We start from the raw sequence: 27542 nt of genomic DNA, 5'->3' as shown, positions 1-27542 counted from the left end.
GCTGTAGCATCTGTAAATTCCACAGTGAAGACCAATGGATGATGAGGGCCCTGTGGGTCTCAGGTATAAAACCTCAGCTCCTTAAAAGTTCTTCAGGGTTTGTCACATGATCCGATGCTATTTGCTCCAAGGACTACACCCTCTTCTCAGTTCCCTTTGGTCTGGGGGCCTACCCAGCAGAGCATGCTTGCTGGTCTCCCAGGTCTCTATGTGGATAGAGGAGCCAGAGTGCTGCCAACTGTGGAGGCTGAACAGGCTCAGCATAGAGCTGGGTCTAGCTGGGAGAAGGCAGAACGCTGGCCCTAGCGGATGGCACCCATCTCTCCTACTGCCTCCAAGGGACTGAGCTCTGGTATGGCCTTGAAGTATTGGGCTCTTTGGCATGGCTGACAGGCTGTGACTCTCCTCCCAGCGGCCAGCGACAGCGACTACCCCCCAGGGGAGATGTTCCTGGACAGTGACATGAACCCCGAGGACTCCAGCACTGATGGTGTGTTGGCTGGCATTACGCTGGTGGGCTGTGCCACTCGCTGCAATGTGCCACGTAGCAACTGCTCCTCTAGAGGGGACACCCCAGTGCTGGACAAGGGACAAGGTGAGTCTTGGGCAGCCTTCTCTCCATCCACCTTGTTCCTCCTGTCTCTGCCCAGCCGAGCTCACCCCTCCTTCCACAGGAGAGGTGGCTGCCACTGCCAATGGGAAGGTGAACCCATCCCAGTCCACAGAGGAGGCCACAGAAGCTACAGAGGTGCCAGAACCTGGGTCCAGTGAGCCAGAAGCAGCTGCAGTGCGGCCTGGGCCCCTCACAGAGCATGTCTTCACAGACCCGTCTCCTGCCCAACCCTCTAGCACTCAGCCTGGCAGGTAGGCTCTCTTACATCCAGCACAACGGAAATGGAGAGGAGACTGGCAGATGTGGCAGGGTCTCTGGGCAGGGGTCAGGCACAATCTTTGGACTACCTTGGAGCCATCGTCCTTCCTGCAGTGAGAATGGGCCAGAGGTTGATGGAAACAGTGTACAGCCCCAGCCGGAGCCAACCGGGGACCCCTCAGCACCAAGTAGCAGTGCCGCACCAACCATGTGGCTGGGAGCCCAGAATGGCTGGTAGGCAGGCTAGGGCAAGGGTTGGAGGGCTCCCTGGCTTTACCTGCATTTGTGTCCATGCCTACCTCACCCTCCTTCCACAGGCTATATGTGCACTCAGCTGTGGCCAACTGGAAGAAGTGTCTGCACTCCATCAAGCTGAAGGACTCTGTGCTGAGCCTGGTGTATGTGACCCCACACTGAGGGCTGGGAGTCAGATGGGGGCCCAGGTGGCCTTGCTGGCCTGAGCCTGGCTCACTGTCTTCCCCTTCCAGGCACGTCAAAGGCCGTGTGCTGGTGGCTCTCGCAGATGGGACTCTGGCCATCTTCCACCGTGGCGAGGGTAAGTCTTGGTGGCCCTACCACCATTGGCCAGGGTGCTCCCCTGGGTCCCTGGGGCTCTCCTCAGCCTGGCAGTGGGTTCTACACTCCTACCTATGAGTAGTAGGACCCTGGTTCCCCTGAGCAAGGGTCATGGGCTTTCTCTAGATGGCCAGTGGGACCTAAGCAATTACCACCTGATGGACCTGGGCCACCCCCACCACTCCATCCGCTGCATGGCTGTCGTGTATGACCGAGTCTGGTGTGGCTACAAGAACAAGGTGCACGTCATCCAGCCCAAGACAATGCAGATAGAGGCAAGTTCCCACCAGCAGTGTGGCTCCAGGGAGGGGAGGGAGGCCAAGTGGAGAACCACTCAGAGAAATTGCTCCTTTGTTCAAAGGCATGGGAGAATAAAGGGCACCTGGGCTATAGTTGTCAGTCTGTCTGTAGCCTGCCCAGTGCTATGTACCCTTAAAACAGAAGTCAAAGACACACACCTCTCCTATGGCTTGGCCTTTGTCCAGGGCCTAGACCTCTGGGAGCAATGCAGATGCTGGATCAGAGGCTGGAGTGGGTTGACTAGATATTGGGGTGGCCCCTGGGGCTGTGGCAGGATCAGGGTCCCCTCCCAATTCTCACCCTTCCCAGCCCTGCTGATTGACTGCCATAACCCCACAGAAGTCATTTGATGCCCATCCAAGGCGGGAGAGCCAGGTGCGGCAGCTGGCATGGATCGGTGATGGGGTGTGGGTGTCCATCCGCTTGGACTCCACCCTCCGCCTCTACCACGCCCACACCCACCAGCACCTGCAGGATGTGGACATAGAGCCCTATGTCAGCAAGATGCTGGGTGAGGAGTGGCACTGGGAGGAGCAAGGTGGGGACACTGACACGAGCTACACTGACCTAGCATCTCCTGCCCCCTCCCAGGCACTGGCAAGCTGGGCTTCTCCTTTGTGCGCATCACAGCTTTGCTCATCGCAGGCAACCGCCTCTGGGTGGGCACTGGCAATGGAGTTGTCATCTCCATCCCGCTGACTGAGAGTGAGTGACTGCCATCCTGGGATACCTGCGGAGATAGTGGTGGCTACCCCTAAAGGGCACATGTCAGAGTGGGGTGGGGGGAGGCCACACAAAGCCATCCACACCCTAGTGGACCCAGCCACCTGGCTGTAGCCACACTCAATCTCCACCTCTCCTCACCAGCTGTGGTCCTGCATCGAGGCCAACTCCTAGGGCTCCGGGGTGAGTACACAGCACTGCCTCTGCCCCAGACACAGCCCAAGGTGATCACTCTGCTCCTCTCCTGTCCTTTCTCTCCCCTCTTTTACCTTCCCTCCTTCTTACCTACTGGAAATGAGGCGGCTCAGTGCCCTCTTTATCTCCAGCCAATAAGACATCTCCCACATCTGGGGAGGGCAGCCGCCCTGGGGGCGTCATCCACGTGTATGGGGATGACAGCAGTGACAAATCAGCTAGCAGCTTCATCCCTTACTGCTCCATGGCTCAGGCCCAGCTCTGCTTCCACGGACACCGTGATGCAGTCAAATTCTTTGTCTCAGTACCAGGTGAGGGGTTATTCCTGCATTCCCCTGCATGCCATGGCCCTGTACGGGTACAAATGGTAGCCCCTCTAGGAGGCTGTCACACTGAGCCCCTTTTGCCCCCATGACAGGGAATGTGCTGGCCACCCTCAACGGCAGTGTGCTGGACAGCCCATCTGAGGGCCCTGGGCCTGCTGCACCTGCTGCGGACACTGAGGGCCAGAAACTGAAGAATGCACTGGTGCTCAGTGGCGGTGAAGGCTACATTGACTTCCGCATTGGTGAGGGGGTACTGCCCAGGGCAGGGTCATGGGTGTTGGCAGCCAGGAGCTGCTCCTGACTGCTGTGACTCTCTAGGGGATGGAGAGGACGATGAGACAGAGGAAGGTGCAGGGGACATCAGCCAGGTGAAGCCGATGCTGTCCAAGGCGGAGCGCAGTCACATCATCGTGTGGCAGGTGTCCTACACCCCAGAGTGAGGCCACTGCCCCAACTCTCCACCCTGCCTGATGCCAATGTGTACATAGGACCCCTGCCTGCCTGCCCTCTATCTCCTCCCCTGGGGCAGCCAGGCGCCCAACCACCCCCCTTCTAACCTCTCAACTTGCAGCTTTCACCTGAAGTCCAGCCCCCTCCCCACAGCTGGCAGGGAGAGGGGTGATACAGGTCACAGGGAAGGAGGCAGAGAGCAGGTAGCATTCCCAGCAGGGAGGGGAGAACCTCTGGGAACTCCTCCCCAGCAGTACCTGGCTGGCACCCAGCCCAGTGTCATCAAGTCGCAAAGGCACTTCAGGGTGAGGGCAAGGCTGAGGTGACTGTGGGCAGCTCCTTCAGGCAGCCCTGGTCCGCTATGGACTTCCCACTCCTGGGACCCCATGGCAGGAGCAGGGGCTTTGAGCCGCTAAGTCTTCCTACCCTGAATCCACCTGCTTTGCATGCTGCCCATGGAGTGGGGTCCCTTGGACCCCAGGCTCTTGCTCTCCCTGAAGAGGTCAGGTCCAGTAACCATCCTGTGTCAAGGGAGGTGGGGTTCAGGCTGCCCGGACCCCACCCAGCCTTCTATGGGTATCCCCCATCCACAAAGTATCCATTCCCTCAGCCCTATCCAGCCTCCCCTGGGATCTAGCATTAAAGCTTGGGGCCAGGCTCTCTCGGGCAGCTTCTGCAGAAGACAAACCAGGTACCATCCAATCCAGCCCTTGCTGACCTATGCCCCTCCCTGAGGTCCCTAGGGTAGAATTTCTCAGGCTGTCAGAGCAGGCCCAGGCCTCAGGGAGGCCAGAGGTCTCTGGCCTCTCTTGGGGAGGTAAAGAGAGTTGGTCCAGAGTGCAGGCTCAGCCTCAGGTTGATGGGGGTAGTGTGCTCTTGGAGTCTGTCCGCTGCACCGGGCTCCAAAGAGCCTAGCTCCCAGACACGTACTAAGTGCCTAGGGTTGCCCGCTGTGGCCTGCTCCCATGAAGAGCAACTGATGTGGGGCTGCCCAGAAAAGGCCAGAGGACAAAGACAGGGCTACTGCACCAGGCCCTGGGCATTGCCCTGGGCTGCTCTCCTTACCCACCTTCCCCGCCCAGGCCTTACTCCTACTCCAAGGCACTGATCAGGGCAGCATGGCCCCTGCTGCCCACCACACCCTAGAGAAGCACAGATCTTAGGGCGCTATGCCATGAGCCCAGCTGGCCACTACAGGCTGCAGCCATGCACAGCTGCAGGCTTCTCCCCACCACCCTGCCACCTCTCCACTGTGATGTATGTCCCTGTCTGTCCCCACAGGAGCTGAAGTGACTGGGTTTAGAGGGTGGGTGGAGCTGGAAAAAGGGGCCGGTGCAATTCTCCTCAGGCTTTGTTTGGTCCTGCAAGTGAACCCACATATCTGCTCTGTATGTAATAAATGTCTTGACACCATGCCTCTGCCTCCCAGGGATCAGGCCAGTTCCACATGGGTTTTTATCAATATATTATGAAAACAAGTGTGGTGAGTCCAGATGCTGTGGGCCAGGGAGGTGGCTCTGCTGCAGAGTAGTCGTGGGTGGCCTGCACCCACTGCTTAGGGGAGCTCTGCAGGCTGCAGTGTTCTCCCACCAGGCCGGCTCCTCACTACTCATATAGCCAGTGTGAAGTGCTGTCCTCCCAGCATAGGATCTCCTCCTTACGGAACCAGAGCGCAATCTCGCGGCGGGCACTCTCCACAGAGTCGCTGCCATGAATCAAGTTCCTGGGGTGTGCAGAGCAGAAGCCAGCTGAGCAGGGCTAACAGGCAGAGTGTGACCAGGGGGCGGGGGACAGAAGTAACTGTGGGCCTTACTTGCCAACCTCTACGCAGAAATCCCCTCGGATGGTGCCAGGCACGGCGTCCACTGGGTCTGTGGCCCCAATAAGGGCCCGCGAAGCGCGCACCACGTCCAGTCCCTGCCACACCTGTGCAGGCGAGGGTGCATGTGGGAGAGTGTGGGCAGATCTCTGAGGACGGTGCCAGCCCACCCACCACTGGGAACTCACCATGGCCACCACGGGCCCCGAGCTCATGTATTTAACCAGGCGACCATAGAAGGGGCGTTCGTGCAGATCAGCATAGTGTTCCCGCAGCAGTTCCTCAGAGGCCTGGAGGAGGGATGGCCGCATGCGCCTGGGCCGCGTTCCCACCCCGCTCGGCCCAGTAGCGTGCCCCAGCACTTGCACCGCCCCCCCCTCACCTGCACCAGCTTCAGTGCCACCAGCTTGAAGCCTTTCCTCTCGAAGCGCCGCACAATCTCGCCCACCAGCCGCCGCTGCACCCCGTCCGGCTTGACGGCCAAAAGGGTGCGCTCATGCACGCCGCCACAGGCTGCGGGGAGCAGGTCGTTAGGCCCGTCGGGTAGCACGCTTCCGTACACGCCCCGGCCCGGCCCAGCGCTCACCGGCGGGGAAAAGCTGAGCGAAGATGGTAAGCACCAGGCAGATCATGGCGGCCGCGGGCGTGGGGCGGGGCCGATGGGACGGGCAGGCGCAGGATCCGCCCGCTGCGCCTCACCCCGCCCCCATCCGCGGCCGCACGCGCAAAAGAAAGCACGACCCAGGCCATTTGGAGCGTTTATTTCTGGCCGCAGGTGCGGAGAAGGGGCTGCCGGGAGTCTTGACTGCCAGCCCGCTGCTCCCTGCAGTACAGCCTCGGGGCCCCGTAGTCAGGTCCTTGTATCAGGGCGCCAGGGTCTCCCCAACGTTCTCCATCAAAAGGCAGGATCTTAAGTGTCCATCACGGTCCCCGCACGTTAGACCGGGGTGCCCTTGGCCTTGCCCTTGGCCTCCAGTTTCTCAGGGTAGTCCCAAGGATCCGCGAGCGTCCTCTCTAGGCTCAGCAGGGGTTCCTCCGTGCTAGGATTCCCACTTTTCTGCCGTTCCGCGAGGATCATGGCGCGGAGCAGTGGCGGATAGGGCACGAGGCGCACGTCGTCTTCGGGTCCTGGCGTGAATGCTGTGAAGGCCTCCTCCTCGTGCTTGGGCACCACCCGCCAGTCGTGGTGCATAACATGCTGGATCTGCCGGGCCTCACTCTCCGTCTTCCCTGAGGAAAGGCAGGGGGCTGTTCGCGCGCTCGAGAAACGCACTGCCGCCCACGCCGCGCTCCCGAGCCCCGGCCTTACCTTTGAAGGTCAGGACGCCCCAGGCCTTCCCGTGGTCCAAATTCTGCGGAGCAAAAGGGGTGGGTAAACTCAGAAAGCCGCTCAACCCGGGACCCGGGCGGAGCAGGGGGCTGGACTGAGATCGCGCACCTGCGCCGTGTAGTCGGGCAGTACGCGCGTGAGGCGCCAGTAGCACGGATCGTCGTGCTGCCACAGCCAGGACTTGCGCGTGACTAGGCGGCCCAGGCCGAAGCGCGGCAGGCGGCTGAGCAACTGGAAGAGGCGGCTCTCGCGGCGCACATCGACCCAGGCGCGCACTGGGAGCCGGTGGCCAGTGTACGGCCGCGTCAGGGTCTCGTAGTCCAGGGCGTAGCGCTGCGAGTCGCTCGGCCGCTCCCGCTGCTCGCGCAGGGCACGAACGCGGCGGGCCAGCTCAGCGATCAGCCGCGGCCTCACCTTCTTACGTGCCATAGTTGCAACCGAGCCGGAAGCCCACCGGAAACTAGCGCGCCCCGAGCCCTCCCACACCGGAAGCGGCTGGTGTCCAAGGCAAAGGTGTCCGGGCCCGGCCGGAAGCGGAGAGGAGGGTGCGCCATGACTGAGTCTAGACCTGGGAGAGCCGCGGGCTCGCGAAGGACACGGGTTCGGGGCCTGAGACGGCTCCCGACTTGGGAGATCTCGGACTCGGACTTTGAAGGCGACGCTACGGCGGAGGCTGGCGCTGGGGCCCGGAGCGCGGCCGGGGAGCTCAGGCTAGCACCTGAGGCACGGCAGCCGGAGAAGGCCTTGGAACGCCTGACGGTGTGCTTGGACCCAGGTGCAGGGACGTGGGCCCCGGTTCCGTAACAGTCTGCAGGGCATAGCCCATCTGACTCAGATGGAGGCGCGTGTCCTTCCTGCCTCCTGGGGCCGGGGTCCCCCGCCAGGCCAGGGGGCTAGCTCTGTGGGCTGTCACTCTAGGGAAGAGCAGCACGAGGCGTGGGGGGTGGTGAGCCTGCTGAGGGTCTGTGCCCGCACCCCACCAGTTCTGGGTGGAAGCGGATAGTGACTGAACTGTACCCCATGGCCCAGCTGTCCTGGAAGATGCCGGCTCAGACATCCTGATGGAGGCACTGAGCGCCCTGGGCTGTGAGTGCTGCATTGAGCCGCAGAGTCCAGCCCGAAGCCTGCAGTGGAGTGGAGTGAGGCCTGACCCCCAGGCCCCAGGCGTGAGTGTCCCCTGAGAGTGCAGCTCTGGTCCCAGACAATCGGGCAGAGGGGTGGACTGAGACATCCCGCTTCCCCCACTACTCAGCTAGTAAAAAGCCAGCCCTCAGCTGCTGCCAGAGGTTGTTGCCCCTCAGTGAGCCTGGGGTTAGGGCCAGTTGGAACCTGACATGAGGTTTCTAGAAAGCAGGCCTGGGTGTGGCAGGGGGAGTTGCTGCAGTGCCAGTGTTGGCCCTGGGGACCCAGGCTGAGGTTGAGCAGCAGCCCTGGGTGTCCCCACAGGTGCTTCCTGAGGTGTGGGCTGCAGAGGACCAGGAGCTGCTGCTGCTATTGGAGCCAGAAGAATTTCTGCAGGGTGTGACTCAGCTTACCCAGGTGCTGTCCTTCTGCATCCCGGTCTTGGAGCCAGGCAGTGTAGCTTCCCTGGTTCTCACCCTAGGGGAGAGAGGCACAGGTGGGCTAGGGATTTTCTCTGGTCAGAAACTGCAGAGATGTTGAGAGTAGGGTTTGCCTACAACAGCCAACATCCCAGCCCTTATTGGGGTGCTCAGTAGCCTGTGTTGGAGAAACAGAATGCCTACCTAACGGTTGTGCTGGGCATGCCTAAGTTAGATCTTCTGCTAGGCCCCAGTATCCAAGGGTCAGCATTTGTTGAGCACTTGATGCATGCCAGGTAGATGCCTACCTGGGGTACAAAGGTGGCTAGGAACAAGGGTCCAGCTCTTCTAGAACCTTGGGTGTTCCCAGGGGAGGTTCTCCTCCGCCTTCTTGACCTTAGAGAGAGGCACAGGACTTGTATTCTTGAGACTCTGCTCCTTTTCTGCAAACTGGCTGTGGGTTGGTGGCCCGTGACTCTGGTGCCACAGACTTCCTGTCAATAGGTGTGAACAGGTGTGCTGTACATTCTTGCCTCAGGCCTCAGGCCCACCCTGCTCTATGCCCTGGATTTCTACCAAGAGCCCTGCCCGCCCCCACGTGGCTGTCATCGGGCTGGATGCCTACCTGCGGTACTGTTCACCTTAATGGCTTTAGCAAACCTGGCTCAGATGGGTTCCTGGAAAATGTGAGGGTGGCTCTACAGGGTGCTGTGTGAGTCCTGTTGCCCAGGATAGGCTCTGGTCGAAGCAGCACCCAGGGAGGGTAGGACTGAGGGTATGTGGGGACTGGCAGGATGGTTACTTCTATTTAGATCTCACCAGCTGAGTGCCCAGGGGACACAGCAGCCAGAGAGTCCAGAGGTGGCCCAGGCCCAGCTGACCATTGGTTGGCCTGAGGTGGAAGAGGTAAGGGCCGGCCTGGGTTGGGTGGCACAGTTGGCTTTGTCCTAGTACGGGGGCTACTCTCCTCATGGATATACCCTCACCCATACCCATGGCTTGCCTTCCCAGGCCTTGGTCCTTCTGCAGCTCATCAGAGACCTGGACGTGCTGTTGGTGGCCTCATGGCAGGAGCTGAGTCAGCATGTATGCTCCTTCACCAAAGCTCTTGCCCAGCGTCCCTCCAAGTATGTGTCCCTGCCCAGGGCTGAGACAGGACCGCCTCCCAGGGGTGGAGGAAATGCCTGCTGAGAGCAGGAAGGTTTTGCTGAGCTGGAGGGGTACAGAAGGCCAGCCTCTGAAAGGTCCCTATGCCCACCCTTCCTATTGTAGGCAATACCGGGACTCCCAGGCCTTTTCCTTCTGTACAGCAGGGCGTTGGGCCTCAGGCCAGAGAGTGGCCAGAGATGGCTCTGGGCTGCGGCGGGTGTGGCAGAAGCAGATCCAGCAGTTTAACAGGGTCAGCCCAGCTGTAGCTGATGCTGTGGTTGCTGCCTTTCCCTCCCCCCGCCTTCTGCAGCAGGTAAGTCCCACCAAGTGTCCCCTTCCCTTCCCAGGAATGGAGACCAGGTCCCCAAGGCCCACCCTGCTCATGTCAGTTCCTGTCTTAGGCACTCCTGGCCTGCCGCACAGAACAGGAGCGCCTGGGCCTCCTAGCTGACCTCCCTGTGAAGGCCCACAAAGGCAGGCAGCACCGCAGGGTGGGGCCTGACCTCTCCCGAAGAATCTGCCTCTTCCTGACCACCACAAACCCTGACCTCCTGCTGGACCTGGGCTCCTGAGTACACCCTCCTGCTGGACCTGGAGGACACCCATTGGGCTTCCTCCCACATCCGTCAGCAGGATAGTATATAGCCCAACCCAAGGACTGGACACACTGAAAGGCAAGACCCCAGCCCACCTAACGTAGACTAGAATGGACTCAGTCCCTGGTTGGCCAGGTCCCAAGCTTCATGGGAGGGTGAACAGTGGAGAGAAGTTCTGAAATGAGTAGAAACACCTGCTCTTCCCCAATCCAGAGTTGGAAGGCAGCAAAAAGACCTGGAGAAGATGAGGACTCTTGGCTGTGAACCCTCTGGCTTCAAGGGAACCAAGCAGGGCATGTGTCTAGAAGGGGCTGTCAGGCAGCACCCAAGCAGATGTTTGAGGGGAGGCTTCCTTGGGAGGAGTGAGAGATCTTGGGAGAGGAGAACCAGGCTTGCCCCTTTCAAATTGTTGGACACAGCCAGAACTGACAGGAGGAAAACTGGACACACGAGTGCCCAAGGCCTTGAGGTGGACTCTTTAATCTTACAGCTGTGTGGGCATCTGTTACAATTACTAAAGTCTCTGTGACAGGAGCAGCAGCTGACAACATGCAAAGCGAGCTAAGAAAAAACCCAGATCTGGCAGGAACAGAAAGAACGGCCCCAGCAGAGCCCTTCTCTTCCCTGGGGCAGTGGACGCCTGCGCCCCAGCCTCCCAGGCCCACAGTCTGGGTCCAGAGATGCTCAGGCTGCTCCTCCCAGACACTCAAGGAGATGCTAGCGGCACAGGTATGGCTTCTACCCTGCCCGGCACAGGCCGCTGGGTAGACTCACAGACTGGGGCCTTGGAGCCCCTGGAGCAAGACTGCTGGCCCTGGGGGAGATCGAACAACCCCAGATGGATTTCAGCCCAGCTCTCCTCTCTCCTGCCTGCCTGATGGAACGAGGGCAGGGGTGGAGAGAATGCCAGTCACAGGCTAAGAAGGCAGTCTTCATCAGAAATAAAGTCAGGTCCGTCGGCAGCGCTTTCTCTGGCAGGGCCTGGTCTCTGGGCTGTTGGGGCTCGTCAGTTCTGCTGCCCTAGGTGAGGACACAGCAGGCTTGTGGTGGCTGCAGTTCATGCTCAGGACCCAGCCTAGCTTGTTGTGTAGTGCCTGCTTAAGGCCAGGTGGCAGGGGCAAGCCCTCGAGGGTGTCCCCTGAGTCTGGTCGCAGCTGCCGCAGACGGTAGCAGCACAGGTACTGCAAGGAAGTCATGCTAGCGCAAGAACGGATCACCTTCATGCTGCTTTTTGCTGCTGTAGAACACACCATTGGGTAAAACTTCTTGTTTTGTAGCCGGGTAGCTGCTACCCCTAGAAGGAAGACAGGGAGGGGAGGTCTGCCTGCCAGGCTCTGCCCTCCCCACACACCATGCTGGGGGGCCCAAGGGGAGCTTGTGCAACTGTAAGGGAGGATGCAGGTCCAGGGGACTCCAGCTTGGCCCGAGCTATGTATGCATACACACATGCACACAGAGCAGCAGGACCCTGAGGCCTTGGGTTTCTCACACCCACCCAGGTCCAGGGGACTCCAGCTTGGCCTGAGCTATGTATGTGTACATGCACACAGAGCCTTGGGTTTCTCTCTCTCTCTCTCTTTCTCTCACTCTCACACACTCACTCTCACTCTCTCACACACACACCACCACCACCCCCAGGTCCAGGGGACTCCAGGCCTTGGGTTTCTCTCTCACACACACACCCCACCGCCCCACCCCACCCAGGTCCAGGGGACTCCAGCTTGGCCTGAGCTATGTATGTGTACACGCACACAGAGCAGGACCCTGAGGCCTTGGGTTTCTGGGTCTCCAAGGTCAGGCCAAGGGAAGCCACACAGTTGGGCCCTCACCTATGCATTTCCTGTTCTTGAAGAAGGTCAGCGTCCCGTGCCAGGTATCCAGGTGCACACCAATGATGGAGCCCTGGCCGAACCTCGAGGAAAAACTTGTCTTGTTGCCCTTGTGATGGAGAAGCCCTGGAGACAGCTGGGTATGTGAGCCCAAAACCCACATGCCGCCCTTCCCACCAGCCTGCCCCACCTAGGCCACACGCACCTGTGTAGGACAGGCCCCAGCTGTCCTCATCCCTGCCAAGCAGGCTGCAGAACGTGTGCTGATACTTGTCCAGGTCCACATCTGATGTCCCAATGCCCACCATCTGGGGACAGTGGGGTTAAGCAGGGGCTACTGGGCCCAGGGCTATGGTGGCTGTCCTCAGGCCAATGGCCACTTACCATATCAGTGCCATAGACAGGTGAGGTCATCTTAATCTCCCAGAAGTGCTGGCCGTCCCCCAGCTCCTTGGTGCCCCGGACAGCCGCAGTACCACAGCTATACTCCATGTGAAAGCTGACCTTGCGGTTATCACAGCTAAGAAGGGTGGCCGGCGACTTATTTAGGTCATCCCAGACCCAGTCAAAATCTGCAAAATCAAAACAGAGAGGCCCAGGCTGAGGAAGGCCCCAGAGCCACAAGGCCTACCTGCACATCCCAGGAGGGTCTGCCCCAGGTGCTCACACTCATCCTCCTCTCCGCAGCGGCAGTCCTTGCCACGGTGGGCCATGTGCAGACTGCTGCAGAAGGCAGCCTCACTCTGGCCCTCGCAGTCACAGAAGGACTCCCCTGTCACAGGCACAGCACTGGGGATGGATGGCGGCAGAGATGAGTATTCTGGATCAGAGTCCGAGTCACTGTGCTAGAAGAGAAGGGGAAGCTGTTCCTACTGGTCACCCACCCTCCATTTACCACTCACCTCCAACAAAACCATAGGCCAGACTGTTGTACTCCACCGAGGACTCCTTGGGGTCACAGGTACACAGCATAGCTCACTCTCAGTGCTAATACCTGACAGACTAGCTGAGCCACAACCCAGTTCTGCACAATATGGGGGCCCAAGATAATGAGCCACCATGGATATCCAAAGCAGGGCCTAGCAGCTCTGCCCTCTAGCTTTCAAAAGACAGCTTCTTGATGACAGGTAAGACATAGGCCCATCCCCGACAGACCCGTGTGGGGCCTGAGCCTGTCCTGGGCTGAGGGCTTGTCCCTGAAGCCAAGGGGGGTACTCTTGTAGGGCCCAGTGGGCTCACACTGCTGCTGCTGCTATAGGAAGCAGCCAGGACTGTATCACTACCTCCAGAGGGACACAGTCCTGTGGTTCAAGTTCCAAGTTCCCAGGCCTGATGTTGGCCCAGTGGTCAGACACCACAGCTGAACTGGGCAGGTTCCAGCAACAAGCCAACCCACAGGCCCTCCAAGAGAGCAGCCAAAGAGGGTGTCTCCACAGCCTCTCCTACTTCCATGTTATGCAGGCCTTTGAGATACCTGCCTCAGCTCTAGACCCCAGGCCAACCTGCTCAGGGGCCAGGGAAGGTACAACTATTCTGTGCCAGCCTGCTCCATCAGCCCTATGGGTCCTGGCCCCTACTCCAGCCTCCCTGCCATACACCTACCCAGCAGCTCAGGTGACCTAAAATCTGAGCAGTCCCTGTCACACCACAGGGTCCTGCTGACAAGCGTTAAAGCCAGTCCTCATCCAAAGTCCTGCCCTCTCTGCCATGTCTACCCACACCAGCTCTGCTGCGGGGCACTGTAGTCACTGCCTTTGCCATGGATAGAGAGTTCGGACATCAACCCAACCCTTTTAAAATTCTGAGATGGGGCTTTACTGAGTTGCCCAGCTTAGGCTTTAACTTGAAGTATCAGCAATTTATGTGTATGTGTGTGTGGTGCTGGGGATGTAACGCAGGGCCTTGTAAATGCAAGGCAAGAGCTCTACCACTGAGCTATATCCCCATCCCTTTATGCTTAAACTTGAGATCCTCCTGTTTCAGCCTCCTAAACTGCTGGGATAACAGACATGTGCCACCATTACCAGGCTCCAAAGGACCCTTTCCCAGATTCCTTTCATTATACTTCACTTTCCTCCACAAGTGTCCTCTTTGCTTCCCCCTCCCCCTAGATCCTGAACTCATCCAAGGAGGACTCTTCTAAAACTGTTCAAGTTTTCTGTTAATGAGGCCACATGGTATCTTAAATAGGTGAGAAAGTCTCCTGCATACCTGCGGGGAAACTGCCTAAAGACCTCTAAGTATGTGCTCAAGTGGACTCTGTCCCCAAGGAGGAGCAGCCACAGGGAACCACCACACAGGAAGCTCAGGCAGCCCCAAAATGCACACAGGCCATTCTACCTGGAAAGAGGCTCTGCCCCCAGACAAGGGAGGCCCAGGAGACTACCCCACCAGCATAGGAGGGCTCCCAACACCAAGGCAAGCTCACTGAGTCAGGAGCCAGAACACAAGGTCAAACTGACCTCTGAGGAGGAGGCAGACTTGGCCCTTGACCAGCCTTAAAGACAGCACTGGAGCAGAGGGAAGAGAAACACCTAGGGTGACTACCTGTACCTGCCCACACAGGTACCTCAGGCCCATTAAGTGACAGAGAACAAACAGCATGCATGTGTCACACTGCCCAGCCCAGACACCACCTGCACCCCATAGCCACGAGCCTGTGAGGCAGGGACACAAGCAATAGACTGCTTCAAGCCTCATGGTCAGAGGGAGCTAGAGGCATGGAAGGAATGTAGGCTAGCCTCTCTTGCTCAGGAGGCCCTGAAATGCTGTCAGCCAGGCCAGTAAACCTTTGCCTCCAACTTCTCCCACAAAGCCAAAGAAGAGACCATACCTGGCCAGGCCTTCTGTGTGGACCAGGCCACAATGGATAGGGCTACAACTGTTCAACCTCAGGAAGCCAAATGAAAAGCCACCCCAGGTGCCCCCTCCTCACCTCACTGCACTGCATCAGGGATAAAGGCCTCTCAGCTTGCCCTACAGGTCTGGCTACAGATGGGTACAGAGCTGAGCCTCTTCTGGCCACCTCACTTTCTTGGGCCTACCTGAGCTCAGACGAGGTAGTACACACTGTATCCCATCACTCTGGGAAGCTGAGGCAAGAGAATAACAAGTTCAAGCCAGTATTTTGCGATACTATCTCAAAAAAGGGTTCAGGATACAGTTCAGAGTGAAGATCTTGAGTCAATCCCAGTACTGCCAGGAAAAAAAATCACAGTCCTCTTTTACACGTGTGTAATTGAATACAGAGAACATATTTGCACTGCAGAAAAAGACACTTGGAAAGACACAGCAACTCAACAACAGTTCTCTGGAAACTGGCTGGGCAGACAAAATAGAAAATTTCTGTTGTACAAACTGACCAGAGGCCATCAGTCAATCTCTCCCATACTAGAATCATCACAGAAAAGAATGGGAAAGAACCCATGCTTAGCCAGGTGTGGTGGCCCACAGCTATAATCCCAGCACTCAGGAAGCTGAGGCAGGAAGATTGCTGTGAGTTCGAGGCCATCCTGGTTTACATAGTGAGTTCAAGGCCAGCCTGAACTACACAGCAAGACCCTATCTCAAAAAAAAAAAAAAAAAGAAAGGAAAGAAATAAACAACCTTGTCCTAAGGTCCTGCTACTCCAGAGCTGTATGACCTTTGCTAGATCAGAGCCTGGCTGCACATGGCACACCCAGAAGTCAGCCTATCCTCAGGAACATTTCTCTTTGATTCCCTGCTCTTAAGCCAGCCATGCCCACCTTGCTACTGGAACCTACCTGCCCATCAGAGTCGTAGCCCCAGTTAGGGGTGCCTGCCAGGCTCACAGCCCTGGCATCCGCATCTCGGCGGGCTGCGCTGAGGACAAAATGCCACGCCCTGCTGCTCCGGGGTCGCCTGGCCATGGTGAAGAGGACCTGGAGGAAAACAGGTCCTGAGCCAGGTGGACACACTGCCCACAGGAACGTGTCCTAAAGACCCCATCCCAGTTCTCTGCCCTCGGAACTTGGCCCCCAGTTGGCAGGTTGGCCCACAGACCCACCCAAGGGTGGGGGCTCCATGGCAGTGGATGCTGAGCTGGGGCTCTGGAACTCTTCACAAGTCCGTACCTGGCTCCAGTATCTGAGCACCTTGATCAAACCGAAGGAGATGGTGTGAAACACCACCCAAACACCCATGACTGGAAGACACACCACTCAGCCCACCTTGGAGTTCCACTCTGGAGCCCAGGTGCCCCTCGGGCATCTCACACCCGATTCGCTCCTCCTCCGCTGTCCAGTTTGACAAATGGCATCTCCAACCTCCAGTTCCTCATGCCAGAAGCACCGCAGTCATCCCTGACTCGTCCTCTTCCTTCCCGCCACACCTGCAGCCATCCTCGCTCTCGCTGGGGCCTAAACACCATCTCCCGAACTGCATAACTCTCCCGCTCGACTCCTCCCGCCTCCCACCCTACAGCCAAGCTCTCTTTTGGAAATAAATTTAAGATCTGTTCAAAGCTTGCCACTGTTTCCGGGATAAGGCGCATGGGCTGATTCTAGTTCTTCGTCTCCCGAGTCCGCTGTCTCGGTCCACTGGCCGGTGCTGTCCTGCCTTTTGCCCGAATGCCTCCCGAACCCTGCAGACCCCAATTTCAGGCCCTGGCTGCCCTTCGTTGGCCGCGCCGAGTGTACGACCCGGCGGGCTGCCCCAGGCCGAGGCCCGCCGCCCTCGACCACCCGCAAGGCCCAGGGCTGCCTTTCACCGACCTCGGCTTCCGGCAACGCTGCAGATGGTGCCCGACCCCTCGGCCGCAGCCCGGCCTCCTGCCGCCGGCCCCGCAGGACAAAGAGGCTGGCCTCCCCCTCAGCAAGGTCAGGGCTGCGCCCGCCGGCCGGGCCGGGCCGGGCGCCGTTCACCTGCCACCGCTGCTGGGGTCCGCGGGTCGTGACCCACTTTCCGCTCCGCCCGAGACGTAAACAATCCCCGCCCCCACGTCGCATTGGCCGGGAGGCCGGAGGCGGGCGCGCCATGTCGGGACTTCCCGTAGGGGCGGGTTTCGATAGACACGGCTGCTCCTGAGAGGTTACAAGATCTGTCGGTCTTGTTCCGACCTCCCCATTGGTGACAGTTGGAGGCGACCCCCGCACGCCCATTGGACGCGGGAGCAAGTAGCTCTTGCACCGCTGCGCCCTTTGCGCCGGAACCTGAGGGCACAGCTTGGCAAGCCCTCGGACTACTTGATTGGCTGGGGGAGCGTGAAAAGAAACCAGGGGCGGGCTCTTCACTCTGACTGGAGGCCCGAGGTGCGCTGGGGTGGCGGAAGGAACTGTGAGCGCAAGTGGCGGCAGGATGGAGGCGGCGGCTGGTGAGCTTGCGGATCGGGGGAAGTGTCTGCGGACCCCGGGGAGTCAGTGCCGGTCTAGGAGAGTCTCTGCGGTCCGGGGCGGGCGTGCGGGAGCGGGGAATCTGTGCGGGTCTGGCAGGGTCTGTGCGGCCGGCCGCTGCCTGCGAAGGGGGTGGCCAGTGCGGGACACCAGTGCCTCCCAGGCACGCCTCGTCGCAGTCCTGGTCCTGAGCGCGCCGCAGGGCGCACGGGAGCGCGACCTCCCAGCCAGGTGGTGCGGTGACACGTGGGAGTGATTGTGACTTCACCGGGTGTTCAGCGCCATCAGCTTACCCCTACACCTGTAGGCCCCGGGGTACTTTTGCTTGGAGAGTAGTTTGACAAGACAGGTGTGGGAATAGGTCAGTCTGGAGCTGCTAGAAGACCTTGTTTTTACCTGGAGGTCTTTGCTTACGTGGGGTAGAAGGGATGAGCACCCCATTAGCTTTTGTCCTCAGAATTTGGTACAGGGGCCGTGTTTCGTGATACTGTTCAAGTAAATGAACTGCGAGGGCCTGTGGCCCCTGGAAAACACCCAACTTCCCAACTTGTGCTTCTCTCCAGAACCTGGGAACCTGGCTGGTGTGCGGCACATCATCCTTGTCCTTTCGGGAAAGGGAGGTGTGGGGAAGAGCACGATCTCTACCGAGCTGGCCCTGGCACTGCACTATGAAGGCAAAAAGGTGAGGCCCCTCCCTGAGCACTGGCTTAGTGCCAACTGCCTGATCCCTGCACCCGGTCATTGCTGAGCCTGTGCCATCTGGCCTTATGCAGGTGGGGATCCTGGACATAGACCTGTGTGGCCCCAGCATCCCACGCATGCTTCGAGCACAGGGCAGGGCTGTACACCAGTGTGACCGTGGCTGGGTGCCTGTCTTTGTGGATCGGGAGCAGAGCATCTCCCTAATGTCCGTGGGCTTCCTGCTGGAGAATCCAGATGAGGCAGTGGTGTGGAGAGGCCCCAAGAAGAATGGTAATGACCCTGCAAGCGGGCAGGCACAGGTGGCCTTCCAACTTCTTCCAGCTGACTTCTCAGAGCTCAGAATTAAAAAACTTTGAAGGGGGTCAGGTGTTGTAGCACAGACCTGCACTCCCAGCATTCTGGGAAGCTGAGGCAAGAGGATCATTAAGTTTGTGCCCAATCTGGCCTCAAGGTAAAATAAAAAGGGCTGGAGGGGCTGGGGTTTTAGCTTAGTGGCACAGTGCTTGCCTGGCAAGCGCAAAGTCATGAGTTCGATTCCTGGTACTGGAAAAAAAAAAAAATAGGGCGGGGGCTGGAGATGGAGCTCAGCTTGAAGGCCCTGGATTCTGTCCCCAGTATGACAAAAAAAAAAAAGGGGGCCAGAAATGGAGGGCTGCCCTCCCTCCTCTCAAATGGGGTTGGGTTGGGGGTTTGTGAGGTCAAGCTGTGGTTCCTCGGAGCAGCAGGTGACAATAAACTGTTGGAATTGCAGTGAGGGGCTGCTGGGATGAGTAACCAGTACAGGGTAGGTCCTGGATACACCTGCAAGACTTTTCACACCAGGTGCTCACACAGGTTTGAGAGCTTGGTGCAGACACCCCCAGGAGGCTGTGGCTCCCTCCTGAGCTGAGGCCTTAGCAGTCACTGCAGTGTGGGCCTGTGGAGACAGGGCTGGGTGCTGGGGGCAGCACAGCAACAGGGGAGAAAGTAGTATTGTAGGGGCAGGGACAGGCTCCACCTCCTATGTTCTGCTCCCCTACCCTTAGTGAAAACCCCCAGCAGGGCCCTCACTGCCTCAGCCTTGTGCTGCAAGTAGTCCCAGGGCCTCCAGGCTGGTGAGGTGCCTCCTGAATAAGGTGCCTTTTTTCAGCTTGCTGGTCCACATAGCACAGACCAACTCACCTCTTTCTCCGGGTCTTTGCAGCGCTGATAAAGCAGTTTGTGTCCGACGTGGCCTGGGGGGAGCTGGATTGCTTGGTGGTGGACACACCCCCAGGGACTTCTGATGAGCACATGGCTGTGGTGGAAGCACTGCGACCCTACAGGCCCTTGGGGGCCCTTGTGGTCACCACACCACAGGTACCACCCACAGCTACACCCATCTCCGGCATGTGTGGTCTCTCCACTGGGCTCGGCTATGGTGACCAGTTTTCCCTATTCGTTATGCAATGCTTGGCTGAGTTTGCAGCTGACTAGCCCAGGTCTCTTGCTGTCTAGGCGGTGTCTGTGGGTGATGTGAGGCGAGAGCTGACCTTCTGCAAGAAGACAGGGCTGCAAGTGGTGGGGGTTGTGGAGAACATGAGTGGCTTCGCTTGCCCACACTGTGCGGTGAGTCCTGGGAAACTGCTGGGGCTGTGCCAGGGTTGACAAGCACAGGTACAAACCAGGTCAGGCAGGGCTTTCAGACCAGTCACTGTCAGCCCCTGGCCTTCAACATAATGAGCTGGGCCCTTACAGCCCCTGTCTCCTAGGAGTGTACCAGCATCTTCTCCAAGGGTGGCGGGGAGGACCTGGCCCGGCTCGCCGGAGTCCCCTTCTTAGGTGAGTGTGGAAAGTAGGTCTCAGCTCCCCATCTTGCCTTGGCCCTGGGTGGATGCGGCTGTACCCATTTTAGTGTGGGGAACCTGTGCCATCAGTGTGAAGTGTTGCCACCAACTGACCCCCCAGTTACCAGCAATGTGGAAGGCTGATGCTCACAGAGACCCCAGAGGAGCAGAAGACAGGATGCTGCCCAGCAGCCAGCTGGCATTTTGGGATCTTCTCTGGGGACACTGTGGTCCCCACTCCTTATCTTCCCTTTTTTTTTGTTTGTTTTTTTGTTTATCTTCCAGTACCAGGAATCGAACTCACGACGTTGCACTTGCAGGGCAGGCACTTCACCGCTGAGCTAAATCCCCAGCCCTCCCACTCCTTATCTTTCAAGTGGGTGATCAGGAGAGGCAGGAGTTGGCCTGACGAAGACAGTAGCACAACCTCTGGCAGCAGGTGGTGCTTGGACATGGGGCCTCATGGTGCCACCTTCTCCTCCCAGACTCTTCTCTCTCTTTTCAGGCTCTGTTCCCCTGGACCCCGAGCTCACCAGAAGTTTGGAGGAGGGCCACGACCTCACCCAGGAGTTCCCCAAGAGCCCTGCATTTCCTGTACTCACCTCCATAGCTCGGAAAATTCTAGACGGTTTGCCCGCCACGCTGTCCTGACAGCCCCTCCACAAGGCTGTCCGCAGACAGCCTCCAGGACTTTCCACGGCAGAGATCCTAGGTACATCCTGGGACCTACAGCACTGGTCAGGCACCATCGCTGTGTGAGTGTCACCTGCCTGGCCCTGTCCTCAGAGGGGTTTTGTCACAAGTGGTGCACACTGACACTAGTTCCATGTGGCTGGCCTGTGGCTGAAGGACAGCTCAGGCCTGCTGCCTTTTTTTTTGTGTTTTGTTTTATTTTTTGAGACAGTGCCTCACTAATAGTTTAGGTTGGTCTTGAGCTCACTGTGTAGCCCAGGCTGGCCTGAAACTCATAGCAATCCTTTTGCTTCAGCCTCCCAAGTATTGGGATTATAGGTGTGCGCCATCACTCCTGGTTGGGCCTGGTACCTTAAGATAGTGGTGGTCTTAGCCAACAACTCACTGGCCTCTTCTCTGGTCTAGTGTCCCAGACAGAATGTTCCTGACAACTGGCTGTCCACATGGTTCCCAAGCTGGCCCAGACCTTCTGCCTTCTTCTGGTGGCCTGGGCCCTGTGAGTACTTGTGCCGTCAGGGCAGCTTCCTTAATGTGGTGAACTGGCCTCGGGCACTAAAGGAAGCTGCCATTAAATGCATCCCACCGCCTTGATCATGAGTCTGGCGTTTCACATCTGTTCTAGGGATGATAGCATTTGCTTCTAAGCTTTCCGCAACAGGACCAGTCACTGTTAATTTCATTGTTCCAGGGCCCTGATAGCTGAGAATGTTCCTCCATCTCATCTGGGGGAGCTTGACAATATTTTGATATTAGAAACCTGTGGGTGGCCATTCTTGGTGTTGATAGAACTGCCTTCTGTGGGCATACCAGGGGAGGCCTGAGCCAAAATCTTAGACCAGGAAGTCAGATTTAAGCAGGCCAAGCATCCTAGGGGCCCTTTCCTCACGTTTCCCCATAAGGGCAGGGAGGAAATGCAATGCAGAAAGCAGAACCATGGCATGGTCCTTCAAAGGGAAGAGAAGCTCAGGCCTTCCAGAGGAGGATTGGGATAGGGCTCAGGGCCCACTCGGGCAGCGTTTCCTGTAACCTGTGGGGAAGGGATGAGCTGTGCCCTAGTCTGCTCCCCCACTGGCTCATGGCAGTGCTACCATGACTCACATCTCACCCCAGCACTAACCAGTCTGCCAGCAGTGGGCAGCATCGGGATGAGGTGCAGGCCCTGACCACTGCCACTGAGAAAACACTGCCTGGTCTCTGTGCAGTACCCCAAAGAGGGAGAACATAACGCCAGGGTATCAGCTGTGAGGCCTGGGAGGAGAGAAGTGGTAACATGCACAGGAATGAGGGGGTGGCTTCTGAGACCTGTCTGGTGGGGGTCTGGGGACAGACAGAGCCAGGACAGCACAGGGAGTGATCATGGGTAAAAGAAATGAGAACACTGGTGACATTGCCCCACTTTGCATCGGCTTAATTCTCAAGGTCACACACTGTGTTTGTTAGCTTTTACTTGTGGACAGCTGGAAAGAGCTACTACGTGCCCACCCTACTGATAAGGCTTGTGGGCACCCACCCGTGCCCGCCTCTCCTGAGCCTGTGTCAGTCACCTGCCAGGACTGTTCCGCAGGTAGTGAACAGGCCAGGGCTGGTCCCCATAGCTAGGAACAGCATGCCCTCCAGGCCCCTGGGGACAGTGAAGACCCATCGTAAAGGCCAGGGCCAGCCTAGCAGGAGCACTGGGGCCAGCAGACTTGGGTCAGCAGTGCGCAAAGTGGGCCTCGCTAATGTCCCGCAGGTCGAGGCCCGAGACGCTGGCAGGGCTGATGCAGGTGATGTTGTTGTAAGTGTACACAGGCTGGCAATCATCTCCCTCACACACAGCCTGCACAAAGCGCGGCACAACGCTGGGGCTGTGCAGGGCAAAGTCCCACAGTGCCTTCAGGGGGCAACAGCAGGCCCATGGGTTGCCCTCAAGCCACAAGCGCTCCAGGTTGGCAGGAGGCGGCACAAAGGTCTGTAGGGAGTTGTTCCTGAGACTGAGGTAGCGCAGCTGCCGCAGGGGTGAGAAGACTTCCTCTGCCAGCACCTCCAAGCGGTTGTGCGAGAGGTCTAGCCAGAATGCTTGCTGCAGGGGACCCAGAATGTCCGAAGGAAGTGCCAACAGCTGGTTGCGAGCAAGGAGCAGGTACTCCAGCTGGCCCAGGCCCTGAAAGAGCCTGGGGGGCAGGTGTGTGAGCTGGTTGGAGGTGAGGTCAAGCTCCAGGAGCTCGGGCAGCCCGCCCAGGCTCTGCTCCTCGATGCTGGAGATGCTGTTGTCCTTGAGGAAAAGGCGGCGCAACCCCGAGAGGCCAGCAAAGGTATGCAGACGGATGTGGCCCAAGCAGCTGCCTTCCAGATGCAGACTGTGCAGCTTGCCTAGGCCCTGGAACACGTGCTCTGGAAGGTTCTGGAGACAGTTGCCGGAGAGGTTCATGACAGCCACATTGGAGAGGCCAAGGAAGGCACCTACCTTGATCTCCTGGATCTGGTTGTCATTGAGCGTAAGCACCTCCAGCTGCCCCAGGCCCTCGAATGTCTTCTCTGCCAGCTGCTGGATTCGGTTGTGGCCCAGCTGCAGCTCCTCCAGAAAGTGCAGGTCCTTGAAGGTACGGGGCCTCAAGCTAGTGATGGCATTGTGTGCCAGGCGCAGGACATGCAGGCCCAGCAGCCCTGGGAAGGTGTCCTCCAGGAGGCCAGCCATGCGGTTATGGGACAAGTCCAGCCAGCGCAGTGCCTTCATACCCAGGAAGGAGCCAGAGGCCACAGCTGTGATGAGGTTGCGGTCCAGGTAAAGCTTCTGGAGTCGGGGCAGGCGCACAAAGACATTGGCCTTGATGCTTCGCAGCATGTTCCTGCTCAGATCCAGTTCCCGCAACTCACTCAGGCCACAGAAGAGCGCTGGCTGCAGGTAGGCCAGCTTGTTGCCTGCCAGCACCAGCTCACGGAGGTTGGCGAGGCCCTGGAACACGGCATCAGGCAGCACCACCAAGCTGTTCCAGCTGAGGTTGAGGATCCAGAGGTGGGTGAGGCCTCGAAAACTGCCCTCCTCCAGCCTGCCCAGCAGGTTGTTGCTGAGGCTTAGTGAAGCAAGGCCTGGTGTGTGCGCAAGTGAGCCAGCCACCAAGCTCCGTAGCCGATTCTGCTCCAGATGCAGGTGGTACAAATTCCGCAGGCCCAGCAGTGCCTGCGACTCCAGGCTGCCAAGCAGGTTGCCCTGCAGGTTGAGGAAGTCAAGGCCCGAGAGATTCTGGAAGGCTGCCGGGGGGATTGAGGAAAGGTTGTTGCCATCAAGCCACAGGGCCCTGGTGCTGTCTGGGATGCCATCAGGCAACCTCGTGAGGTTTCTTGCGCTGCAGAAGACATGGAGCCCATCCTCATAGCCATGGCTGCAGGCACATGTGGCTGGGCACTGTGGGTCTTCAGCATATGCCAGTGCTCTGGACTCTGCTCCTTCCAGGCTGCCATGAGGCCCCAGTGCTACCCATACGAGCAGCACCATCAGGACCAGGCCTCCTGTGAAGAGAAGGGTTTGGCAGGTACCAGGATGTCAGCAGACCTCAGACTTCCCCAGGCCTCGGCTGCAGCAAGAGGAAGGTCTCATTTGTGAGCTGAAACTGCCAGTCAGCCACTTAAACCATAAGCAGAAGCCAGGCAGGACAGTGCAAACTGGCCACATGATAAACCCACCCCATGGGCCAGCAGGTGGCCATCCCTGCCCCACTGTGGGAACAGAGGGCCTGGTTCCCCACTTTGCCCAAAATGAGGGCACAGACACTCCACACCCCTGGCCATTGGGCCTTGTAGCCATCTGTGCCCCTTGAGACAAATGTGCAAGCCAGGTCAGGCGCCACACTGGCCTGGAAGAGGAGGAGGAAACCAAGCCGCTGGCCATTTTCAGAAAATTCTGGAAAAGATCCGGTTATCCGCTTGTCGCTCTCAGTAGCTGAGTGTAGGGAGTCAGGCAGTCCCTGTCCCTGAAGACCCTGGACTGGGGGGACTACCCACCTGCTATCCAGCCTGCATTCCATGCTGGTACTAGTGTGGGCGCAGACCTCAGGACAGATGTAGACCATCCACTTGGCTGGCACTGGGCCCCACTGACTGGCCGGCCTGGCAGCCCCCCAGCAACAGTGCCCAGAACCCCTTTAAAGGGTCCTGTTGCTGCCCTGAGGGCTCCCAGAGTTCTAGGGCAGGGTAGGGGTGGTGTTGCGCCCGCCCTCTGTTCCTCCACACAAGGTGGAAATGGTGCTGGAGTGCTGATGTGCTGGTGGCCAGCCCAGGAATCAAGATGGCGCCCAAAGAGGCGGGTGAGGAGTGAGGGCACCAGGGACAAAGGAACAGAGGCAGGGAGGGCAGCAGGCTCCGACCTGGTGGACCGTCCCAGGCAAGATCTGTTCTATGGAATATGAGGAGCCCCTTGCCCCATCCCTGCACCACATATGCCCAGGGGCTGAGCACTTGTCTTATCTGCCCTCCCCTCCCTGTGCCACCGCCAGGAAAGGAGTAGAGACCCTTTGGTGCCAGACCTACCCATGTCCCCGCCTACCCACCCAGAGCCGACCCCCCCCCAGCTCCCCTGGCCTGCGCAGCCCTTGTCCAAGTGGCTGGCTGACCCCGAGGCAACTGGCAGGGGACACCTGGGTGCCTCACCTTTCCTCAGGGCCATCCCGCATGCAGAGTGCGCAAGGGCGGTCTGGTGGGCTGGCTGCTCCTGCCCTCTGGCTTCCCTGCTGTTGGGCAGCTGTCGGCTGGCCCTGCCCCGAGGTCTCAGCTCCATTAACTCCCTCGTGCCGGGTGGCCAGTGTCGGCACAAGTCCCCTGGGTGCAGATGGTGCATTGAAATGGCTAGGGTCCCTTGTCTACCCCAAGCCTCCTTTGAGATCTGAGGTGGACTGAGGCATGACTCTGCGGGCCATGGACCCCCTGCTATGTCCCCATAGGTGACCTGAGTGGGAGGGGGCAGGGCCCCGCTTCTCTGAGTAACCTTCAAGGAGCCAGTGCCCACAGCAGGTTTGGAGGACCCAATGTCCCTCTAGCTCTGACCCCAGGAAGGGAGATCCTTGGGTAGCTCCTGGGGTCTTGCAGGTCCCACCACTCACCCCCAGACTGAGCTGATGGCTGTGTTGGGGTTAAGCAGGTGCCACCTAGTTCCCTGATGCCCCGCCTGTCTGTGCAGCACGCTGCCCGCCCGCACTGGGGTTTCCTAACAGCCCAAGTAGGATCTGCCGCCAGCTGCCGGGCCCGGGCCCAGCCTCAGCCCCTCCTGTGACCTCAAGGTCAGCTGATGTCTGTTCATGGCCCCTCCCCTGAGGCCTCTTCTAGGAACACCTGGCAGGGCCACTGCCTACCTCATGTTTGCTTTTCCTGCCCTGCCCTGCTGTGAGAGAGGCTTCAGGGCCAGCACTAGGGCCCCCAGCTGCTCTGCACTGGCCTCCAAGGCTCCGGCAAGGGCCTGACCACCCCTTCGTCACCCTGTTTTGTGTGCAGAAACCACAGGGACCTGGCTGGTTTGTGCTCTGGTTAGAAGCCACCCCGGGGTCAGGGTGGGGAAGCTGCTGCTGTGGGGTTTCCCCACGCCAGCTCACTGCACACCTCTTCTGGGACCTGCCCACCCATCCTGGACTCCAGCGGATGCACCAGCGCTGTCTCTGCGCTGCTTTGGGTGGCAGGGACACATGCACAGAAGGAGCTGTTAGAGGCAAAACCGTATCCGAGGAGAGGCAGGCACACAGGTCTGGGGGACTCTTGGCAGATCCTGGCGTGGCAGACGGAGCAGGGCCTATAGCCCCCGCCATGCTTCCCCATCTCCGGGCTATTTTCCAGGTCATTCCTCACCCTCTGTTCTGAGAAATTATAGATCCACAGGGAGAAAGTCCACACCCAGAGCCACAGAGCAGTTTACTCAGCAAAGTGCGGCCTCAGCAGGCTGTGAGGCCATGGCCACAGCCTCTTCTGGGAACCAGCAAGGCTGGAGTGAGGATGCGCCCCCTCGCGTCCCAGGTGGACTGGGAAAAGACAGTTGGTGCCGCTGTCACTTTACTATGGGAGGAGAGGGCCCTGGACCTCTTCCCGTGCACCCCAAGTCCAGCTTTGTGGAGTTAGATGCGGGTAAGCCTCCAAACCCTACAGCTTTTCTGTGTCTCACTCGTTTCCCTCAGGCTGCCCTTTAGTCTGATCCAGGAGATGTCAAAAGTGCTTGGACGGGACCCATCGGCGGGGTTGTGGGTGTCTCCTGCACTGTTGGCCTTTCACCCTCGTGATTTGGTAAGTTTCTAGTTTTAAAGTGGTCTCAGATGATATATTCATTCCCATCAACCACTATGGCAAAAGTGCCAAATTTTACAATTTCTTATATAGTCCAGCTGGCCAGACTCCTGGTTCTGAGTCCTGTTTGCACATAGGCTCAAGTGTGTTCTCTCGAGGTAGCCTGCGGACATTTTTTCACTTAGCAGCAGCCCACTGTCTCACCCGCTCACGGACGGTTTGGTTCTTTCAGCTGAATTGCGACTGCCTCTGCCCTGCTTAGTCGCGTGGCCATCGCAACTCCTCCTGGCTCACGGGTCCACTTGTGGCCAACCCTCTGGCCTCCAGTCACCCCCTCGGGCCCTCTATCTTAAGCAGGCGAACACCTGTTATGGCAACTTTAAGTTCTGATGGCTGGTGGAACAGGTCCTCAGCTTCCTCTGAGAGCAGCCTGGTTCCTGGTCACTTGTATTTCCACACACTTTGGAGGCAGCTACTGCTTTTCCTGTTGTTGTGGATTAGTACAGTATACATCTGTGATATGTAGTAATTATATTCATCTTGGGGGAATCAGTACATATATGTATCCTATCTTAATCATTTTTACTCCCCCTACCCTCTTTCCTTCTGCCTATAGATGCCCGTCCCATATCCACAGTTTACCTCCCTGTTATTATTTTGTTTTTTCATTTATTTATATGTTGGGTTTCTCATATTAGAAAAACCAGGTGATAATTAACCTTCTGTGTTTGATTTATCTCTTAGTGTTATGGTCTCAAGATCCATTTTCCTATAGATGACTCAAGCTTATCCTTCTTTATGGTTGAGTAGTATTCCATTGAGTGTGTGTTTGTGTGTGTTTCATTTTCTTTAGAGTCCTTGGTTTCTCAAACAAGGCAAGAAGCCTGTGTCAGCATTGGCCTGTGACTCACAGACATTCGTCATTTCTTTTCTGTAAGTCTTTGGTTTCCCTCAGTCATGTTTTGTAGGTGTCTATTTTTTTAGATCTCATATTTTTTAGATTCTTTTACTATAGGGTTACTATTTTTTTTTTTTTTTTTTTTTTT

General features: G+C 58.2%; 7 protein-coding genes and 1 long non-coding RNA gene across 30 annotated transcripts in view; 3 read left to right on the top strand and 5 right to left on the bottom strand.

The window, feature by feature from the left end:
- Mapk8ip3 (mitogen-activated protein kinase 8 interacting protein 3) overlaps window positions 1-4854 on the top strand; it is a 46390-nt gene extending 41536 nt beyond the window's left edge. For all 15 annotated transcript variants that reach the window (XM_005391537.2, XM_005391531.2, XM_005391529.2 and 12 more), the window contains 12 exons: window positions 413-595; window positions 675-864; window positions 986-1105; window positions 1189-1269; window positions 1360-1427; window positions 1574-1722; window positions 2087-2258; window positions 2339-2452; window positions 2615-2653; window positions 2797-2976; window positions 3084-3233; window positions 3310-4854. In XM_005391537.2, coding sequence (XP_005391594.1) covers window positions 413-595; window positions 675-864; window positions 986-1105; window positions 1189-1269; window positions 1360-1427; window positions 1574-1722; window positions 2087-2258; window positions 2339-2452; window positions 2615-2653; window positions 2797-2976; window positions 3084-3233; window positions 3310-3431 — 1568 coding nt within the window. In that variant the 3' untranslated portion in view covers window positions 3432-4854. The remainder of the gene's footprint in view (window positions 1-412; window positions 596-674; window positions 865-985; window positions 1106-1188; window positions 1270-1359; window positions 1428-1573; window positions 1723-2086; window positions 2259-2338; window positions 2453-2614; window positions 2654-2796; window positions 2977-3083; window positions 3234-3309) is intronic.
- Window positions 4855-4889: 35 nt separating this feature from the next.
- On the bottom strand, window positions 4890-5984 carry Nme3 (NME/NM23 nucleoside diphosphate kinase 3). Its single transcript, XM_005391513.2, has 5 exons — window positions 5847-5984; window positions 5643-5773; window positions 5449-5550; window positions 5255-5367; window positions 4890-5164 (listed from the first exon to the last, which is right to left on the bottom strand). Exons 1-5 carry the CDS (start codon window positions 5890-5892, stop codon window positions 5047-5049), a joined length of 510 nt encoding a protein of 169 aa, XP_005391570.1. The 5' UTR covers window positions 5893-5984; the 3' UTR covers window positions 4890-5046.
- A 21-nt stretch (window positions 5985-6005) lies between these two features.
- Mrps34 (mitochondrial ribosomal protein S34) lies at window positions 6006-7124 on the bottom strand. Its single transcript, XM_005391515.2, has 3 exons — window positions 6699-7124; window positions 6570-6612; window positions 6006-6490 (listed from the first exon to the last, which is right to left on the bottom strand). Exons 1-3 carry the CDS (start codon window positions 7017-7019, stop codon window positions 6198-6200), a joined length of 657 nt encoding a protein of 218 aa, XP_005391572.1. The 5' UTR covers window positions 7020-7124; the 3' UTR covers window positions 6006-6197.
- On the top strand, window positions 7124-10838 carry Eme2 (essential meiotic structure-specific endonuclease subunit 2). The gene is made up of 8 exons (XM_005391517.2): window positions 7124-7365; window positions 7620-7756; window positions 8037-8129; window positions 8670-8761; window positions 8944-9037; window positions 9143-9258; window positions 9404-9593; window positions 9682-10838. The coding sequence occupies exons 1-8, from the start codon at window positions 7143-7145 to the stop codon at window positions 9850-9852; spliced, it is 1116 nt and encodes a 371-aa protein (XP_005391574.1). The 5' UTR covers window positions 7124-7142; the 3' UTR covers window positions 9853-10838.
- Window positions 7363-8671, bottom strand: LOC102019856. Its single transcript, XR_001235363.1, has 3 exons — window positions 8440-8671; window positions 8126-8189; window positions 7363-7504 (listed from the first exon to the last, which is right to left on the bottom strand). It is a non-coding gene; the product is annotated as an uncharacterized LOC102019856 (long non-coding RNA).
- Spsb3 (splA/ryanodine receptor domain and SOCS box containing 3) lies at window positions 10341-16918 on the bottom strand. 5 transcript variants are annotated; one of them, XM_005391522.2, is made up of 9 exons: window positions 16439-16574; window positions 16195-16308; window positions 15733-15820; window positions 15470-15607; window positions 12373-12550; window positions 12090-12277; window positions 11911-12013; window positions 11706-11831; window positions 10341-11170 (listed from the first exon to the last, which is right to left on the bottom strand). In XM_005391522.2, exons 4-9 carry the CDS (start codon window positions 15593-15595, stop codon window positions 10824-10826), a joined length of 1068 nt encoding a protein of 355 aa, XP_005391579.1. In that variant the 5' UTR covers window positions 15596-15607; window positions 15733-15820; window positions 16195-16308; window positions 16439-16574; the 3' UTR covers window positions 10341-10823. The 5 variants fall into 5 exon arrangements, with proteins under 5 accessions (XP_005391579.1, XP_005391580.1, XP_005391577.1 ...); XM_005391523.2 differs by lacking the exon at window positions 16195-16308; XM_005391520.2 differs by lacking the exon at window positions 16439-16574 and having other exon boundaries at window positions 15896-16288.
- Window positions 16919-16932: 14 nt separating this feature from the next.
- Window positions 16933-20847, top strand: Nubp2 (nucleotide binding protein 2). 3 transcript variants are annotated; one of them, XR_001235362.1, is made up of 8 exons: window positions 16933-17037; window positions 17620-17738; window positions 17830-18028; window positions 18942-19096; window positions 19235-19345; window positions 19489-19558; window positions 20069-20275; window positions 20662-20847. XR_001235362.1 is itself a non-coding variant. In XM_005391525.2 (7 exons), the coding sequence occupies exons 1-7, from the start codon at window positions 17022-17024 to the stop codon at window positions 20212-20214; spliced, it is 816 nt and encodes a 271-aa protein (XP_005391582.1). In that variant the 5' UTR covers window positions 16933-17021; the 3' UTR covers window positions 20215-20516. The 3 variants fall into 3 exon arrangements, 1 of the variants encoding a protein (XP_005391582.1); XR_001235361.1 differs by having other exon boundaries at window positions 20069-20318; XM_005391525.2 differs by lacking the exon at window positions 20662-20847 and having other exon boundaries at window positions 20069-20516.
- An 800-nt stretch (window positions 20848-21647) lies between these two features.
- Window positions 21648-27542, bottom strand: part of Igfals (insulin-like growth factor binding protein, acid labile subunit) — a 12514-nt gene continuing 6619 nt past the window's right edge. The window contains exons 1-3 of one of the 3 annotated variants that reach the window (XM_005391510.2): window positions 25332-25561; window positions 24883-25050; window positions 21648-23745 (exon numbers count right to left, since the gene is read on the bottom strand). In XM_005391510.2, the coding sequence (XP_005391567.1) occupies window positions 21950-23745; window positions 24883-25009 (1923 nt within the window). In that variant the 5' untranslated portion in view covers window positions 25010-25050; window positions 25332-25561 and the 3' untranslated portion in view covers window positions 21648-21949. Of the gene's footprint in view, window positions 23746-24882; window positions 25562-27542 lie in introns of those variants that run through there. The other 2 variants (XM_005391511.2, XM_013517676.1) reach the window with 2 other exon arrangements.

The sequence above is a fragment of the Chinchilla lanigera genome, unplaced genomic scaffold, assembly GCF_000276665.1.
Source record: "Chinchilla lanigera isolate Chin_1 unplaced genomic scaffold, ChiLan1.0 scaffold00041, whole genome shotgun sequence".
NCBI classification, from domain to species: Eukaryota; Metazoa; Chordata; class Mammalia; order Rodentia; family Chinchillidae; genus Chinchilla; species Chinchilla lanigera.
Note: the sequence above shows the minus strand (reverse complement) of the source record. Positions and strands in the feature narration are given on the sequence as shown.